The 17636-nt window shown below is 43.4% G+C and overlaps 1 protein-coding gene across 1 annotated transcript in view; it reads right to left on the reverse strand.

Annotated features, from left to right (window-relative positions):
• Window positions 1–17636, reverse strand: part of epha4b (eph receptor A4b) — an 82855-nt gene that overhangs the window by 46861 nt on the left and 18358 nt on the right. Inside the window, exons 3-5 of the mRNA XM_062404205.1 lie at window positions 14490–14690; window positions 12815–12922; window positions 12061–12412 (exon numbers count right to left, since the gene is read on the reverse strand). Of these exons, the coding sequence (XP_062260189.1) occupies window positions 12061–12412; window positions 12815–12922; window positions 14490–14690 (661 nt within the window). The remainder of the gene's footprint in view (window positions 1–12060; window positions 12413–12814; window positions 12923–14489; window positions 14691–17636) is intronic.

The raw sequence follows: 17636 nt of genomic DNA on the forward strand, positions 1-17636 counted from the left end.
TACGAACAAGTCATGTGATATATGGTGCTATACTGAATATTGGTGTGTGAACAGGACATGAGACTTTATCAACTGAGAGTGTTTGTGTCGCCAACAATTTCTCGTGTTATTAAGTGGAAGTAATGTGGTGTTGTGTGTGTGGTGAGGATCTTTTTGTAGAAAGCAGAGTATGAAATGCATTTGTGTGTGTGTGTTTGTGTGCTTATGTGTGTGTGTGCGTGACTGTGTGTGTGTGTGCGTGCATGTGCGAATGCATGTGTGAGGAATAGAGATGTCAGCACCGGGCTTCAGCCCCCTGCTGAGATCCTCTAATCCCTAATCGGAGTTCATAACAACCTTTAACACTATAATATTCACCATAACTACTAATCCTGTGACGCGCACACAGACGCACACACACACACACACACACCTTCTATCCTGTAAAAATAGTGTTGATGCTGCAACCATCCGACCAATACACAACAAACTGAAATCATCAACAAAACTCTGAAGTAAATCAAGTCAATCATTTTTTTTTGCACATATTTAGGGGCCACTTGACATAAAAGTCAACCAATCATATCTGTTACATAATTATTTCCATTGCTTATTGCCCAGAGGATTGATTATTATGAAATACAGCAACAGACATTACAAAGTCATTATCATGATCTAACATGAAATGAGAGCGTCAAAGATTAAATGATTAGAAAAAAACATTTTCAGTACCTTCATAATATATATATACAAAAATGTTTTACATATTATTAAATACATGGTTGACCATCAGAGACAGTGATGAATAATATGATGTTTCACTCATTGCCAAAGTCATGTAAATTAGAGGTTAAGCAAGAAACAATGATATCTGTGGGATAAATATCCCAACATATTCTGAAACTGAAAAAATGTCATGAAAGGTTGAAACTCTGCGTTTGGAAGCTTGAAATAATAAACAAGGTTTTGTATTATTGAAACTAATGTTTTAACAGGAAGACAACAATTGTAAATCTCTGCAAAAAATATTTTTACTTGAGTCTTTCTTCTTCCAAACTGCAGCACTGTTCAAATTCCTCACTGCTCTTCCGCTGTGCCTCAGTTTGTTTTCCAGGTTTGGAACCTTGTAAATTGTCATTTGAAAACTGGAGCACCTAAGTTGGAAAAAAGTTCTGAAATGTTGAAACTAGAGCATCGAAAGAGCGGATATTTATTTTAAAACTTTGCGGCTGCACACCTGAACTCCCGTCTTGTTATTTCAAAGTTGAGTTTACAGCACCAGCTTTTCAGATAAGCCCATAAATGTGCAATCTTTCAAATCCAAAGCAATTTTTGACAGTATCAAAAACTGTGATGTATTCTGTAAAGACCGACCCTGGAAAGACTTGTGCCTGAAAGAGCCTTATTGTAGGGAGTGAGAAGCAGGATCACTCGGCTGCAGAGTGGATGAGAGACACGAGCTGTGTCCACAAGGAAGACGTAGGCCTCCGTGATTGACATCTCAGGACAGGAGCTCGCTGTGTTTATGGTATCTTATGACTTCTCTGACCGGCACACACACACACACACACACACACACACACACACACACACACACACACACGCACGGTCATACCGGATATGAACTGGTTTGTGATGTCCAGTACATGAAGCACATGAGTACACTCTGGCTGCTCTCTGATCTACTCTCTGTTCTCAGGATACCAGCCAATTACTGAGATCAGCCAAGGAGAACTATGGGACGTTGCCCCCCCCCCCCTTTTAACTCATTCTGTCCATATCTGTCTTACTCTTTCTTCCAGTTTTTCTCTCTGTCTGTCTCCGTCCCCCCCCCATCTGTCTAGTTCTATTTTTCTGACTCTGTCCTCTTTCTGTTTGTATCTCTCTCGTTCTCTCTCTGAGCATCCCTACTTTATTTGTGTGTGTGTGTGTCTGTGTCTGTGTGTGTGAGAGAGAGAGAGAGAGAGAGAGAGAGAGAGAGAGAGAGAGAGAGAGAGAGAGAGAGAGTCTGTCTTTGTGTGTGTGTCTTATTTCCCAGTAGGCTGTCTGTCATACCTTGACCCTGACCTTCTGCAGAGCCCCTGCACAAATATTTACTCTCTCGCTGACAGGCACACACACACACACATACACAAACCCCTCCAAACTCACAGGGATAGATTTCTCAATTTCAGTGGAATTAAAGGAAATACACATTTACACAGACACACACTTCTCTATAGGGGTAATTCAAGTTGATGGCTCACTAATTTTGAGCCAGTGTTGTTATACTGCAGTCTAAAAACAGATTAAATAGATACCAGGTGCATGTGTGTGTTCTGTGTGTGAACGGGGTCATGGGCGAGGGACAGAAAGACAGACAGAGAGAGAGAAATACCATGACAGGCCTATAGAAGGAGTCTGTAGGGAGTTAGCTGCACAGACTGAATAACTAATTCTTCTGTCTATTTTGCCATCAGGACAAAAGGCCAAAAGAATACAAAGATTCACCATGTACTTTTGAATATAACCAACCACACACAAAGCAAAAGCATACACACACAAACACACACATATTTGTATCTTTCTCTATTTGTACACCTACACTGTCACTCTCTCTAGACACATATATCCTAAACAGCTTCCTTAAAACTCAATCTGCAGAGTTTTAAGACACTGTAATCACCCTCTCCTCAGATCCGTGTCTGTCCCCAGATACACTCCAGCACACACATACAGCCCACACACACATATACACACTTTGTGCAGCACACACCAGTAAACGTGCCCACATCGGCCGGCCCCGTGACCAACAAACTGTGTGTAGGAGGAGCGCTGCACCGCCTCTCCTCAGCCACGTTATTTTCAGTTCATCACTCTCAATAATTCATTCTCACAGGCGGAGTTGGAAAGGAGAGTCCCATGCCTTTTCTCTCTATGTCACTACACACATGCACACAGATTTTGTCGATTTGCGTTGTCATTAATCTCAGCGTACAGTGATCAACTTCATCATTGTGTTGTGAGTCCGCAGGAGAGGAGCAACGCCGCGTCGTAGTCCGTTTATAAAGAACAAACACACAACCCACAAAGGAAACCTTAAGAAAGAGAATGCTGGAGATCGCTGCCCCGCTCAGCGTCATGTCAAAACAGATCTGCATGCGTTCCTCAGTAGATGTCCTCAAGTGCCATCTCCCACCTGACAGATACAGAGCCCATTCAGCGTAATGTAGGAAATCAAGGATGTCACATACAAAGGGGACCCCTCTTGGGAAAATTGTCACTGCAGGTTCCTTTTGTTTTCCTTTTGTGCTCTCCATAAAAAAGCTTGGGACCACACAAGCTTTTCATCAAATAAATATCGACCAAACAATTAGAATCTATGGGCAGATGTTCACATGAAGCAGCTTTAAGAGGCAGGGACCTCAGTGAAGATGTTAGTCGTCTGTGACATGTTATCTTTGTCCTCATTTGACATTTGAATAATCTCAGGAGGTCAGGAGTTATAAATAGCATCTTTTTCGGCCAGTTCTGAGCTGATTTATATTTAATTTATTTCACTATAAACCCACATTTGTTTTTCTTCTCAAAGGAATTTGCAGATAATTACATCTTTTGAAAGTCAAACAGGATGTAAAGATCTGCGCTTGATGCCTGATTGTAATATGTGATATTTATGATTGTGAGACAGAGGATTTCTTTTTTTTCTACACATATTGAATCAGTTGAATGCCAAGGGTACTAAAGTGCTGTAATTGCCTCTGCAGTCAGCTTCACCTGCTGATCATGTGGTTTACTAACTAAACAGGCGAGTATACAATATCTAAATTCCTGTAATGTGCAGACCCCCGACCTGCTCCTGTCTCTTTCATCTCATCTTTGCCTCATGTCTCTGCAGCGATAATACAAGTATTCAATTTACACCTGTACTACTGCAGCAACTGGTCTAAATCAATATATAAAAAAATAATATGTGTAGCATTACTCATCAGGCTCCATGTAACCTCATTTCTTCACATGTTCTGAAACGTTCCGCTTTGCTTTAGAATAATAGTGCAGCGGGTCGGCAAATGGAAGGAGCAACAAAGTGGACTTTGACCGTGGCTATATCCGTGCATCGTGTTTGTAGCTGAGCAGTAACATAATAAGTATGCAACAGCGGCCCAATCAGTCTGACAGGCCGATCGTACATCTGGAAGCCATCCATAATCCAGAAAGAAAGAGAGGGAGGGGCCGGAGGGGAAGGGGTCAATGGCTGCTTTCCTGTTCCTGTGCCTGCACGCCTCCTCCGCTCGTCCGGCTCACGCACTCACCTCTCCTGATCCTGAACGGAGCAAAAACCCAACACGAATCCAACTCTAAATGTTGAGATTATACCGACTTTCCCAGGTGTGCACACGTGTTTATCACTAACTGGAACACAACAGCATCTGAAACGCAGCCAATTAATGACAACTGTACCCAGAGGAGACACACACTCTGCCCTCTCCACCTCGCTCCTAGCTCTCTCCTGCGTCTGTCTGTGGGGAATAGTGCTAAATAAAGATGTGGAAGAGTCGAAACATGCGTTAACAGTTACTCAGTCCTTGGCCTGCTTTTTCCTGGTTTTCTCTGCGGGTTTGTTCACACAGCCCAACCCACTGCACCAGACTCCACCGAGCTGCACGAGGTCCCGTCCTCCCAAACCGTCTTAATGTCCGTGGGTTTCACGGTGGCCAATGCTTCAGTGGTGCAAACTCCAAAGGTGGCTTTTGGCAACTCAGGTTATGTCTGGCGAGTGATCGGCCACAGTGAGAGGGGAGCTGCTGGGAGGCTTTGCGTGAATAGACATTATCTGGGTCAGCGCTGTGTGGGTATGTAGACGGGGACTATGGTGTGCTGAGGATATAGCCTAAGCCTTTGTGATTTTGTGTGTCATTTATTCAAACACAAAGGAGAGGAGATGAGAAGGAGGGAGAGGGAAATGGATGGAGTATGAGAGAGTGGAGATAAAGGCGAATAAAGGAGAAATGAAGGCAAAGGTGGCTGTCATTATCCAAATGAATGAAGAAGTCGGACAAGCAGAGCAGCAGAACGACAGACACACACAGGTAGAGGGACAGATGACTGGCCTTTACTGGGCCCATTTATCCGTTTGTCCTTTAAGAACATCTGTCTAGTAATAACATCCCGCTGCCTAACACTTCCACAGCTTATTGCCCTTATGCCTGCAGCATTGGACCGGCACACTCACACACACATACACACACGAGATGAGGACCGTATACACACACAAGTCTCTTTACTTGCTGTCTAAACCCTTCTGTTCACCGCCCACTCCTTCTTACCCACACCTTTGTGCTCTCAAGCTCCCCGAGCTGCCACCAAGAGAAGAGCAAAGAAAGGAGAGAGTGTGTGTATGTGTGTGTGTGTGAGAGAGAGAGAGAGAGAGAGAGAGAGAGAACATACTAAATGCAGGAAGGAGCCCTTGACCTTCAGAAGTCTGTATGTGATCAACATAAAAATGCTCACTTTACCTGCTGCCTCCACCGAACACACACACACACACACACACACACACACACACACCTTTGTTGAAAGGAGAGAGGCAGAGCTCAAGCTCTGTGTTGGAGAGGCAATAAAGAAAGGCAGCCTCCCTACTGAGCTTTCAGCATCACACACAGACACACACACACACATACAAACACACACGAACACACACACACACACTGTAAATGAGTAAAGCTCTTTCACAGGTGCAAAGATTAGCCTTTTCTACATCTGTTTCCAGCTCAAGCCTATCATTATGAACAGGGACTGCAATCCTCTTATGAGCTATAAAGTGTATTGTTTCTAGGTGTGTGTGTGTGTGTATATGCAGTCTTTTGTGAGGTCATATTCTTTGTTTCATTATATTCTTCCTAGTCCATATCTACGATCTTGAGCCTTATAATACATGTATCTTTCAACTGGCACATATCTGTACAAGTGAAAGCGAGGTAAGGTTTTTATCTTAGTGCCGTGGTCAGAGCCAGGTTTGATCGGCTGAATGGTCGAGCAGGAGGCCTCAGATAGCTGTTTGTCTCTGGGCATACAGAAAGCTGAACTGAACCCTTTACAGGTTGTTAATATCAAGCTACAGTTTTTTTTTCTCTCTTAAAATGAGAACGTACAGGCTTTATCTATCCCTCCCAAAAGTAATTATCTTATAGTCGTAGTCAAAAGGTTTGGAGAAGGTACAATTCTGTGAAGCGGTGTGAAGTGATGTTTGCCTGGCTTAAAGGTTACTTGGCTTTGCTTCAAAGAAATAGTTCATCACTGGAGCTATTCTGTGGCAGACGCCAGGTCTTTTTGCTTTGAGAATGAGCACAGATTTGGTTTTGATCTCTGCAAAGGCACAACGATCCCAAACCTGGCAACCAGACCAAAACGTTACTGTGCCCAGCCAAGCAGTCTGACACAAACCTCCCTTTAGAGTGCAATCTGTTTTACTTTATAATATAAATTGATTTAGTAATATCAAGAATAGTTAGTAAATGGGCCAGCTGTCTCGGAAAGAGAAAACTACACTGTTCAAGTGGACGGCAGTGATCCAGTAATAAGCACTGTCGCTTCTCAGCAAGAACATTTCTGAAAGTGTAAATTGTCTGGAGGTGTGAATGGTTGTTTGTCTCTGTGCAGTCGCTTTCAGACATGAACAGATTTGGATAATGGGTCTGAACTTTCCCCGGAGTTGTCCTCTCACATATGAACCACGCAGCTGGAGAAGTCCCAGGCCAGACACGTTGTTCACAACAACAGGACAAACTCTGGTGAGGGGTAATCTTGGCAGAGCTTGCAGGGGGCAGGACATAATGTATAAATTCCACTGCAGAAATAAGTCGTTTTTCTCTCTCGAATCTTATTGTCTTTTCGAGTCGTATACGTGTACGGCTCCCCTTTTTTACCAGTAGAAATGTCATCAACACAGTGAACATCTACACACTTCGGGATCCTCCAGGGAATCTCCTGCTGTGATCTCACATGGGCTCATTTGGACATTCTCGTGGGTCAAGATAAACGCCTCATATTGTCGGGAGCAACTCATTTGGACATTTGGGCTCTCACAAACACCCTGGATAAATTCAGGAGAATCTCCAGAGTTCAGTTCATGTCTAAAAGTAAACAAACAATAGTGTCTGTAAATAAACACATATCTGACAATGCAGTTCCCACCGGATTGGAGGCCCATTGGAGTTTTTCCTACTTAATGATTGACACTTTGGTTTTACTCCAATTTAATAAGTGAAAAGAGCAGCAGCAGAGTAAGCGAATCAGTTCGGGCAACGTATGAAAAGTTCCTCTCGTAAAAACAAGTTCTTGCTTCATACTGGCGGCATCAAACAGACAAATGTATAAGAAGAAAAGAAAAGAAGGAGACCATTAGACAGGTAGAGCCGGCAGACAGACAGACGGACAGACATGTCATGCTGACCTATATCCTTGAGAAGGAGAGAGAGAGGAGATGAGAGCAAGAGAACTTGTGTTAAGGTGACAGGTGTCTGTCCTTCTCCACTCCGTCTCCTCCAGCTCTCCGGCATCTGAGGCAGTAATTGGTGCTGTCAGACACACAGCGAAGGACAGAACGCACACACAACCACATACTTAGTCACAGCCATACACACACACACACACACACACCCAACACACACTCCTGCCCTTCAACATGTACCTCTGGGGCTTAAAGCAGGAGAGGTTTGAGAGAAGAATTCACTACATCCTCCACCAGCTGTGAGACAGAGAGACAGCGGGAGAGGGCAAGGGAGAGCAGTGTGGAAATGGAGGGGGCAGAAGGAACAGTGGCGGACGGAGACAGAGAGGGAGAACAGAAACAGAATGCACAAGAGACCGAGACACAGAGAGGGAAGAAAGCAAAAGAGCTTACGATGCGGGAGGGCTTTGGCTGCGCAGACAGAGGCCTCCGCTTGGAGGGAAGAGAGATATGGAGGAGAAGTGACAAGGGTGTGCAAATGTACGTGACAGAGAGGGAGAGAGTATGTGTTGGAATAGCCATGAGGGAGAGGGAGAGATTACGCAACTCCAGCAGTGACAAAGCAGATGAGTATGATTTTGTGTGATTTAGCAGCAGAGTCACAGTCATCGGAGCGGCGTTGTGTTTGGAGATCACCTCAAGACACATAGAAGCCACAGCTCGAAAAAAAAAAAAAAAGGAATAATAAGGGGTTTTAAAGTCGCTGCCGTTTTAAATATTAAAGGATGAGGCTTCACCTTTTATTTTGTCAATAAATTACATGAAAGGACCAAAGCCAATGTGTCGCTCCAAAAGCAAGTATGGGTCCTTTTGGGGGCTGCTACATGTCTTCGTCCTTTAAGACAAAGACATGTAATGAAGGCTTCATATTTATAGGCTTGTTTAGCTATAAACTTTCTTATAAATAATGCTAAATAAAAATAAATATTGTTTGGCAAGACTGACAAGTCTCCACTGTGCAATATTATCACATGTATCTTGTGCAATATTTATTAATCTTGTTCATCATGTCATGTCGACACTGTATAATTATTATCGTGTTTGTCAAGTCACAAAAAAACGGTGCAATATTCATATAATTCATATTATTTATTCATATTAGTGATATTATTCATCATACTTATATATATCAGTCACTTTACTCTGCTGCTAGTGTATGCGCTTCACCTCCTCTTACCTCGACTTGCGTTAACTTATAATTTAATGAAGAGCTCTATTTTATACTTCTTTGAAGCTATTTTTTATTTTTTCATTGTATAGTTGCCCCTTTTTTCTATTTGTATAATTTTAATTGTGATTCTTTAAGGATTTACATGGATGTGCCATTTCTGCAATCAGATCTACGTAGTTCTTTAGAAGGATTTTTCAGGAACTCAATTGAAATATGCTGACGATAAGAGAAACATACAGAAAATTCCACCTTATCTCCAATGAAGAACAAAATATCAACTTGCCAAAACAACCGGTAGCTTCTGCCCCAACCAGTGGTTTGTTGTTGATCGTGTTTCAATATATCAAGACCACGTTTCCTGTTCACTTATGTCCGATCACATCCTCTCCCACTGCTTTCTCTGTGTACATCAACACATATATAAACACAATGAGCCCGTCACTTTAGGGGACAAGAAGCAAGCACGGGTGGGAAAAGAGAAAAGAGAAAGATGAACCCGTGACCCATAAATGTTTAACGAGAGCGGACAGAGTAGATGAGTGCTGTGCCGGCGGGGAGGGGGGGGGGGGGGGGGGGGGACAGAAGGAAAAATGGTGAGGTGAAAAAGGAACGACAATATCAGAAGAGATGGGTGAGGAGAAAAATAGTGGGGCCCGCGGAGGGAGAGAGGTGGAGAACAGTCCCATTATAGAAGCAGACACCAGAGCAAGGTTAGAAAATAGCAGCGAGGAGGGGGGACTGAGAGCCAGAGATCGGGGAAAAAAAGGCTGTAATTGGAGGTGTCTGGTGTTTGTCTAACACAGAGAGCTAGTAATGATTCCATTAGCGCCTCACACCGAGAGAGAGAGAGAGAGAGAGAGGGAACGAAAGAGGGAGAGCGACACGGAGACAAAAAAAAGGCTAGAGAGGCCAAAACACTGTCAAAAGATTCACAGAGAGCATTATACGTGGAAAACAATGAGCGCCAGAGCAGCTAAACGGTAGGAAAGAGGGAAACAGGCGCGCACAAAAAGAACAAGAGACAAGAGAGAATTCAAGGCATCCCTTGAAAGGCTTGTTCACCTGCACAATGGTAATAATTACAAATGCCCTCCACAGTCCTTGCTCCAGCTCTCTCCCCCACCTCACCCCTCCATCTCTTTGTGTGACAGCAAACGTGATTTAAATGCATTAGCGGTGTGTGTTTTCCCTATGGAAGACCCAGCGCCTGTGTCAGGGCAGGAACCTTTTGTTTGGAGCCGACGCAGAGCGCTGAGGAGACTCTTTAAAAGCCCGGCCCTTGTTCTCTCTGGGACACATTAAAGCGCAACGCACCGGGTTGCTGCACGTCTCCGTGTCCTCTCATGTCTTTGTTAACAGCAGGCTGACTACAGATGCAGTTTCTCAGGTTGGCTGAGGGAAATTTTGACAAGGGAAGGGAGGAGTATGGGAGCAGAGGCACGTGCAGGAGTTTGTGTTAACTGGCAGAGCTCAACAGTTCCCTTGAATCCAATCAAGGTGCACCAAATAGCACACATGCATAGAAATGTGTCCCCTTAATAATTTTTTCATCAAGATGAATAAATGTTACCCCTGAAAATATATGGAAATGTTGAAAAATGCCGCAGTGTCTCCGAAAGGGATTCTTGGATCCACGACCAAATTGAATGGGTTCTTCCCTGACCCAAACCACATCCCTCCACCAATTTCCGTAGTAATCCGTCCTGCAGTTGCTGCTTAATCTTGGTCACAATTAAACAAACAAACCAACAAACAAATGGACAGGGGCGAAAACAACCTCCCTGGTGGAGGTATCATAAGAAAGCTTTCCAAAGGCGTTAGTTTGGCATTATTTCATATAAAACAACCAAATATCAGATATGTTTTCACATTCTCCATCTCATTGCTATGCAAATCTCTCCCAAGACCCCTCAGAAATGTTTTTTTCCTAATATTGAGGAGGTGGCGCATAGCACCCCGCGGCAGAGAAGCTTCAGTTCCCCACAAAGGAATTAAATGCTTTTCGATTGTTTCCAGAGTAAATTGCAGCGCCAGAAAAATCTGCCTTGAAATGAAGTGAATTCCAAATCTTGGCTCCCCCCCCTTGTCGAAGACACCAGTTTTACACACACACGCACACATCTGTAGTGGCCATAACTCGTTAGACAAGGGACACATATATCTCCTGACCCCTGACCTCAGACTGACAATAAGACTTCATCGTTACTTCTCCACAGGGCCATGGCGCACATGCACACACACTGGCACGGTGTTATTGAGCTAAAGCGGGCTCGTGAAACACGCTTACATCGCTGTATTCATTCTCCGCGGAGTGATAAGACTCGAGGAGCAGACTGATGAGGTCATGGAGATCACTGAGGTCAACCGCTTTGCTGCGTCAGACCCACTTTAAATAAAGTTTCAGTAGAGGGAGCGGGACATCGACCGACACACTCGTGGAATCATGTGAGATCACCGCTCATATAGAGGCAGCGTGTCGTTTTACAAGACAGACGTGTAGCTCCACAGTCTGTGTTCCACGATTGAGATGCAGCCGGAGTTCTGCCACAATCTGTGCACATTACCAGTCTGCAAACTGCAGAGTACAGCTTGTTCTTATTCACTTGTCTCCAAGGCCCAACTGCCAAGATCTCTGGGTATCTTGGCTGCTGCTCCTCCCAAACAACTGAAATTGCATTATGTGCTTCGATTCCAAGTTTGCAGTGATGAATATCTATGATTCCATTTTCTTTTCGGGGAGGAAGGGAACCCGTAGGGGCAGGTGACACTGGGAGTCTAATACAGCTTGCTCACTCAAATGCGTGCACACACACAGTATACACACACAGACACAGCGAACACCATCTGTGGAGTTTTACGACTCAATAATCTGCTTCCTAAGGCATACCTTTTCCTCTCCTGCTACAACACTAACACACGTCAATGAGCACTTTCTCACACACACACACACACACACACTCACCGCTTTCCCCCACTCAGCAGGGAAAATGAAATATTCAGTTCTGACACACACACACACACACACACACATATACACACGGGAAAAAGAAGAGGAGATGCCTCAAAGCAACTCCTACCCTTTCCTCTGAGAGACCTGTCCTGGCTGTGTTGGGAGCTGGGCAAAAGTCACTTGGAGTTATGACACCCATGATGACACACACGGAGTCTCACACAACAAACACACACACAGACTCTTACAAAGACAGTGCATCATCAACCTGAATACAATCATAGCATCCATCGTTTCTCAACAAAATTCATCAAGTGATGCAATAATAAAGTTCCTTCACATACAGAGGGCCTTGAAGCATGTACTTGAAAGCACTGAACATATTTGCCTCTAATGTTGTCCTTCTCTCTACCTCTCCTTCAAACACAAAAACATTCCCACACTTCCAACTACATCCCACACATGACTCACGTTGGCAGACGTCCTTGTTCTCCTCAAAGCCCGGTTTGCACACACATCTCCCGATGGGAACCAGCCAGCCTCCGTCGGCGCTGCAGTACATCTTGGGAGCCTCAAACTCCTCCGAGGCATTGACGCACGCACCGTGGACCTCTACCAGCGCCGTGTCTCCGCCCGTAATCGTGTCGGGGAACTGGGCCAAGTTGAGCACAGTGAGGGGACACTTCTTGTAGAAGACCCTGACAGAGACCAGAGCGATGCAGGCGCCCAGGTCCTGGAAGGCCAGGTAAAAGCCCTTTTTGCTCAGGTTGCTGATGTCGCGCACCTCCGTGTTCAGCTTCATGACGCGGTCACCAACATCCACCTGTGGGCAAAATTGTACACGTCTTAGGTAAATGTGAGCACTCAACCTAAGCACTTTTACTTTTTGATTTATTGTCAGTCCAAAAAGTTGCTGTACGATAAATGTTGCTTGAAACTCAGAGATGGTATTCCCAAGATGACAATTTTACGGGCAAATAGAATAAGGTAACAATATTTGACTACAACCCATATTCAAACCTTGATACATTTTTCAAGGGTTTATGGTAAATGACGCATATCACATTTGTGAAACGTAGCTCTGTTACTAGGATCATATCATCACATACACCACAATCTCAATTCACAGTTTCATTATTATTGATGCCCTATATTCAATGTACATGTCAGAGTGTATGTTTGCATATCATATACACAGTACATGTACTTTTGTTTGGGGTCATACCTGTGTAAAGCTCTCATCTGCAGCAATGGTATCAATCTTGACATACTGGCTTTCCTTGATGAACCACAGGTTGGCATTGTTGGACTCATAGTAGTACATGTTGAATGTCTGCAAGACAAACACAACGTCCATCACCTTTTAGAAATCTAGAAATGTCAATAACACACTGTAAAACAGACATAGACACTTCAAAAAAGGTTTTCTTCCAATCTGAAAATGTCCTTCCCCTCTGAGTCTCAATGGCTGGTCAGCATCACTGAGTGTCTGCAGCTTGATGAAAGCGCAGCTCTATATCGTCTCCTATTATCTCCACTGCTCATTCTGGAGATGTAATGAGAGTGAAGGGGTGCAGCGAGAGAGAAATGAATACAGAGGAGCAGTGACAGTGGGCTGATATGAGACAATGGGGGAACTGTAAAAAATATATAGCGCCGGTTAAAATGTATGAGGAGCCAGAAAAGATGCCTCTGGGGTGTCGTCTGTTTCATTCTGCAGTTATTCTCTTGTGAAGTTCTTTCCCTCTTTTCGTCTTGTTTACGTATCTATTGATCAGCCATCAAAGTGTCTGGTTTGTACGAAAAAGACATAGATAAAATAGTAAAAAATATATATAAAAAATGCAGTTTAGATGCTTTGCAGTGTCGTAATGTGGACTACCAGGCATTTATATCGTATAAAGCGATAATTAAAACAACCACCTTATGTCCTATTAACTCCACCAAGCAGATTATGCCTGCTTGTTTGATTGTAAGCAGGATTACACAAAAACTACAGGATGAATTATCATGAAAAGTATGGCTCAGTATAGATTTCGATCAAATAGCAAATCCAGGATTTCTTTTCACTTATGTTGACCTTGTAAGATGTGAAGCGTTTATACAATATATTTAAATATATGTACATCAAATTTTTATTGATTCCTCAAATATAAATTGATGGATAAGTGCCTGCAATTTGTTTCTAATTCAAATGAAAATGTGCATCTATATTGAATTTAAATGTGGCTTCATATTGGCATGTTGGGCCTTACAGGATATGTTACCTAAAACTGCAAAATGCTGTCTTTCCCGTTTCATCAGTGATAAAATGTTGATTTGCTTTCTTCTCTTGTTTTTTGTCTCTTGAGTGTCTGCATTTTCTGGTGCAGCAAAAGCGAACAATACAGTGTAATTGTATCGGATTGAAAATGGGGAAGGTTTAATTGAAAAAGCAGAGATTTGTCATTAAAGATAATTTGCTGGTTTAGCTGATTAGCTAAGCACCCTAAACAAATGTAGACAGTGCAGGTTCTGCAGGATGAATTTGTTATAATTTGTAAATGTGTGGTCTAATTAGTTTATAATTTTCATAATAAATACAATATGTATCTCCTAAATTATATATTTGAGAAGTGAAGAAAAGACTGATTGCATTATTCAACTCAATTTGATTCCAAAGGCTTAGAGAACTGCACTCTGTCAGAGAAGTGATATTTATGCGACAAGCTGCAGAATTCGTCTTTCTACCTTCACTGTCTTCCTCCATATTGAATTTATTCCACTGGACTCTACTATAGATGTGAAATAAATAGGAAAGAACTGCTACCTACTGCCCCTCAGAATGAATTCAGAGAGCAGACGGCCACACAACAGCCCCCATGGAGGTAAAGGGAAAATTCAATGTGTGTGATGCAGACCTCTTTGCAGGTACCAGGGACCCCGGGCAGGCTATTACAGTCCCTCAGGGTGAACTTGATCTCGATGTAGACCCGCTGCGCTCCTTCCCGGCTGATGTGGCGCGTCCTCAGCCAGTTGTTCTGGTTGGCCTCCATGACGTTACACACCTGATACGTCCTCATCGGGGTGTTCCTCTCGTCCATCACGCTGATCTCCTCCCACTGAGGGTGAGGGGTGGAGGGAGAGAGGGAGACAAGCAAAGCAAGTCGATTAGATGTAATATTGTTGGCTGACTGTTGTTAACATGATGCTACTGAGTCCTCCACTTTTAGCGGATGCCATATTTTGAGGGAGTGCAAAGAGGAAGTGTGGAATGAATAAAAAGGATGAAGGGAGGAGACAGTGTTAATTAAAATTCAAAACAACTTTATTTGTCCCTGGAGGGTAATTCTAAAACAGATATAAATGGAGAATGCTGAAAGAGAGAGAGAAAGATAAAAATGTGAGTAGATGCAAACTAAATCTGCGCTCAGTCCCCAAGAGGTTAAGAATCCTGACCGAATCTGAAATCGGGCTGCATCACACACTATAGGGAGTATTTGTAGATATTCTTCACTCTGATCTCAAATATATTTGGTAGATTCAATTTGTTGGGAGATCTTCAATGTTAAAGAAAGAGGAAGTCCTTGATCCTCCCCATAGGTCATGTTCCATCCCTCCACAAAGTACAAGGAAATCCCCCAAGTATTTTTCTAATCTAGCTAAAAACAAACAAACACAGAAGAAAACATAACCTCCTTCTTTGATAATTATCGGGGTGGCCCTGATGATTCAGCTCTGTAATCCTTCACCCTACCAGATAGTCTGCACCAATCGGAACAGACTCTAGATGGGCTCTAGATGGTTCTCTCCTGTAGTCTAAGTCCAGCTTTAGGTAGACAGACATTCAAGTTGAAAACAGCAGCACTCAGCTGAAAGATCATTTCACTTCAGGTAGTCAATAGACAAAGGATATCCCAGTCCAAGTACTGCTTATGAGAAACTGGGCCCAAGTTCACTGAACTGTGGTTTAGTGGAAACCAACACTGAGCCTGCATGTTCTGTTTTCATGTCTGGGTGAATATGAGTGATGATCTGTGTCAAGATGACTGAAGGACCGTCTTTGTCTATGTTGCACGTGTGCATAGAGTGAGCATGTTTTCCTAAAGTGAATGGGTGATTTAGTGCTTAAGTGTGTGTGTGTGTATGTGTGTGTGTATATGTGTGTATCAGACACACACGCACACACACACACACACACACACACACACACACACACACACACACACACACAGAGAGAGAGAAAGAGGGAGTAGGTAGGACAGAGCTACTTTGTCTCCCGTCATCTGCTACCATCTGTTTCCACTTCTGGCTAAGGCAGTAATTGAGAACACTTCTCGCATGAGCAGGAAAACATTTCTATCTGCACACACACACACACACACACACACACACACACACACACACACATACACACACACACACACACACACACATATGAAACCACACACACATGTATCAACATACCAAAAAGAGAACATTTCTATTCCTTAAAGAAACGGAAAATAAACCAGTGTGGTTTCAGTTTCTCAAGATATCTGATCTAAGCTAACTGGATTCACACACACACACACACGCGCACACATACACACACACAACCCACAGAAACAAACTAGATGAAGTTGTGGTGAGGGTCGAGAGGACCACCATCTTTGTTCTGAGCTCCTGTCATCGTCTTAATACTGAAACTTTAATCTCCCCAGTGATGAGCACATGTGATCTGACAGGAGTCAAATCATGTAAATACATAATACCAGTTCATACTTCCCAATAGTATGAACACATTGTGCATACACAGTTGCATGCATTGAAGCATGCACACACGCAAACCAGATACATGCAAAGGACCCACAGAGGAATCTACCTGTCCTCCCTAATGCGTCCTAAAATTCAAATGAAACCAGACAAAGAGAAAGAAATAAAGAAAAGAATGAAAAGGGAGAAGACAGGCTAATAAAATGCAAAGATAGCAGCGAAAAAAGGGGAAAAGGAAAACTTTAAGACAAGTCCAAGCTAAGGTAGGATTCTCAAGGTTAATCTGATGTGACGGCCCCACAACCCAGCAAAAGCTTGATGCATTTCAACTCTACATCCTGAGCACTAAAATAGATCCGCATAAAAAAAACACACCTTCTCATGTAGAATCTCGCTGACACTCTGAGATGCTTTTAAACTCTACCACCTTCGACGAAACGTCTACTGTGTATGAACTGGAGCTTGAACAAAGCCAGCTCTGACCCAAAAGTCCCTCAAAAACAAACACAGACAAGAAAGAGGAAAAAAAAACAAGGGAAGACGAAGAAGAACAAGGAAAAGGAGGCGGAGGGGGAAGTTGTTTAAGCTGCTGCACTCAGCTGACACAAATGTCCCTGACAGCCAGTTCAGAGTTTGAAGATTACATATACGCGGCATATCACTAGAGTCTTGCTTGACATTGTGCACACACAGCGACTGTGAGTCATTTAGATCAACCACACTCGATTCAATTAAAAGAACAAAACACCAGACGGAGGGAGAAAGCGAGAGAGAGAGAGAAGAAGGGAGAGATGAATGAATGTTGGTAAATTACAGGCGCGCCTGGCAGCTAAATAGACCCATCTGTGCAGAGCTGGGACCAGTCGGACATCACAGGACCGTTGCACACACACACACAGACACACAAAGCTGAGTCCCCAGGGACTGGTGATTAAAGCATTTATGGGAATAGTCATTGAGGGATAAAGAGGGCTTTATGATGTCTTTGTTTATTTCTTTGTAGGCAGAGTTTGGAGTGGCTGGATTACTGCCACTTCCTGGTGAGTGACTTATTTCCCGTGTCGGCGGGTCTGTTCACTGTCACTTCTGCCTGGTATAAAGCACAGGTGTGTTTATGATCATGAAAACAACCTGCTGGCCCGTCTGTTTGCACATAATACACCGGCCGCTTGAGAGCAGGCCCACCAAAAACACAAGTGGGAAGATGTTTAGATAGGCTGAAGAGTTTAAGCTCTCCTCCGTATACGCACAAATACACAAAGAAAACTGTTGCCTGTGTTGGTTCAGGCTGAACGCTAATTAACATTCAGAAC

The sequence above is a fragment of the Platichthys flesus genome, chromosome 14, assembly GCF_949316205.1.
Source record: "Platichthys flesus chromosome 14, fPlaFle2.1, whole genome shotgun sequence".
NCBI classification, from domain to species: Eukaryota; Metazoa; Chordata; class Actinopteri; order Pleuronectiformes; family Pleuronectidae; genus Platichthys; species Platichthys flesus.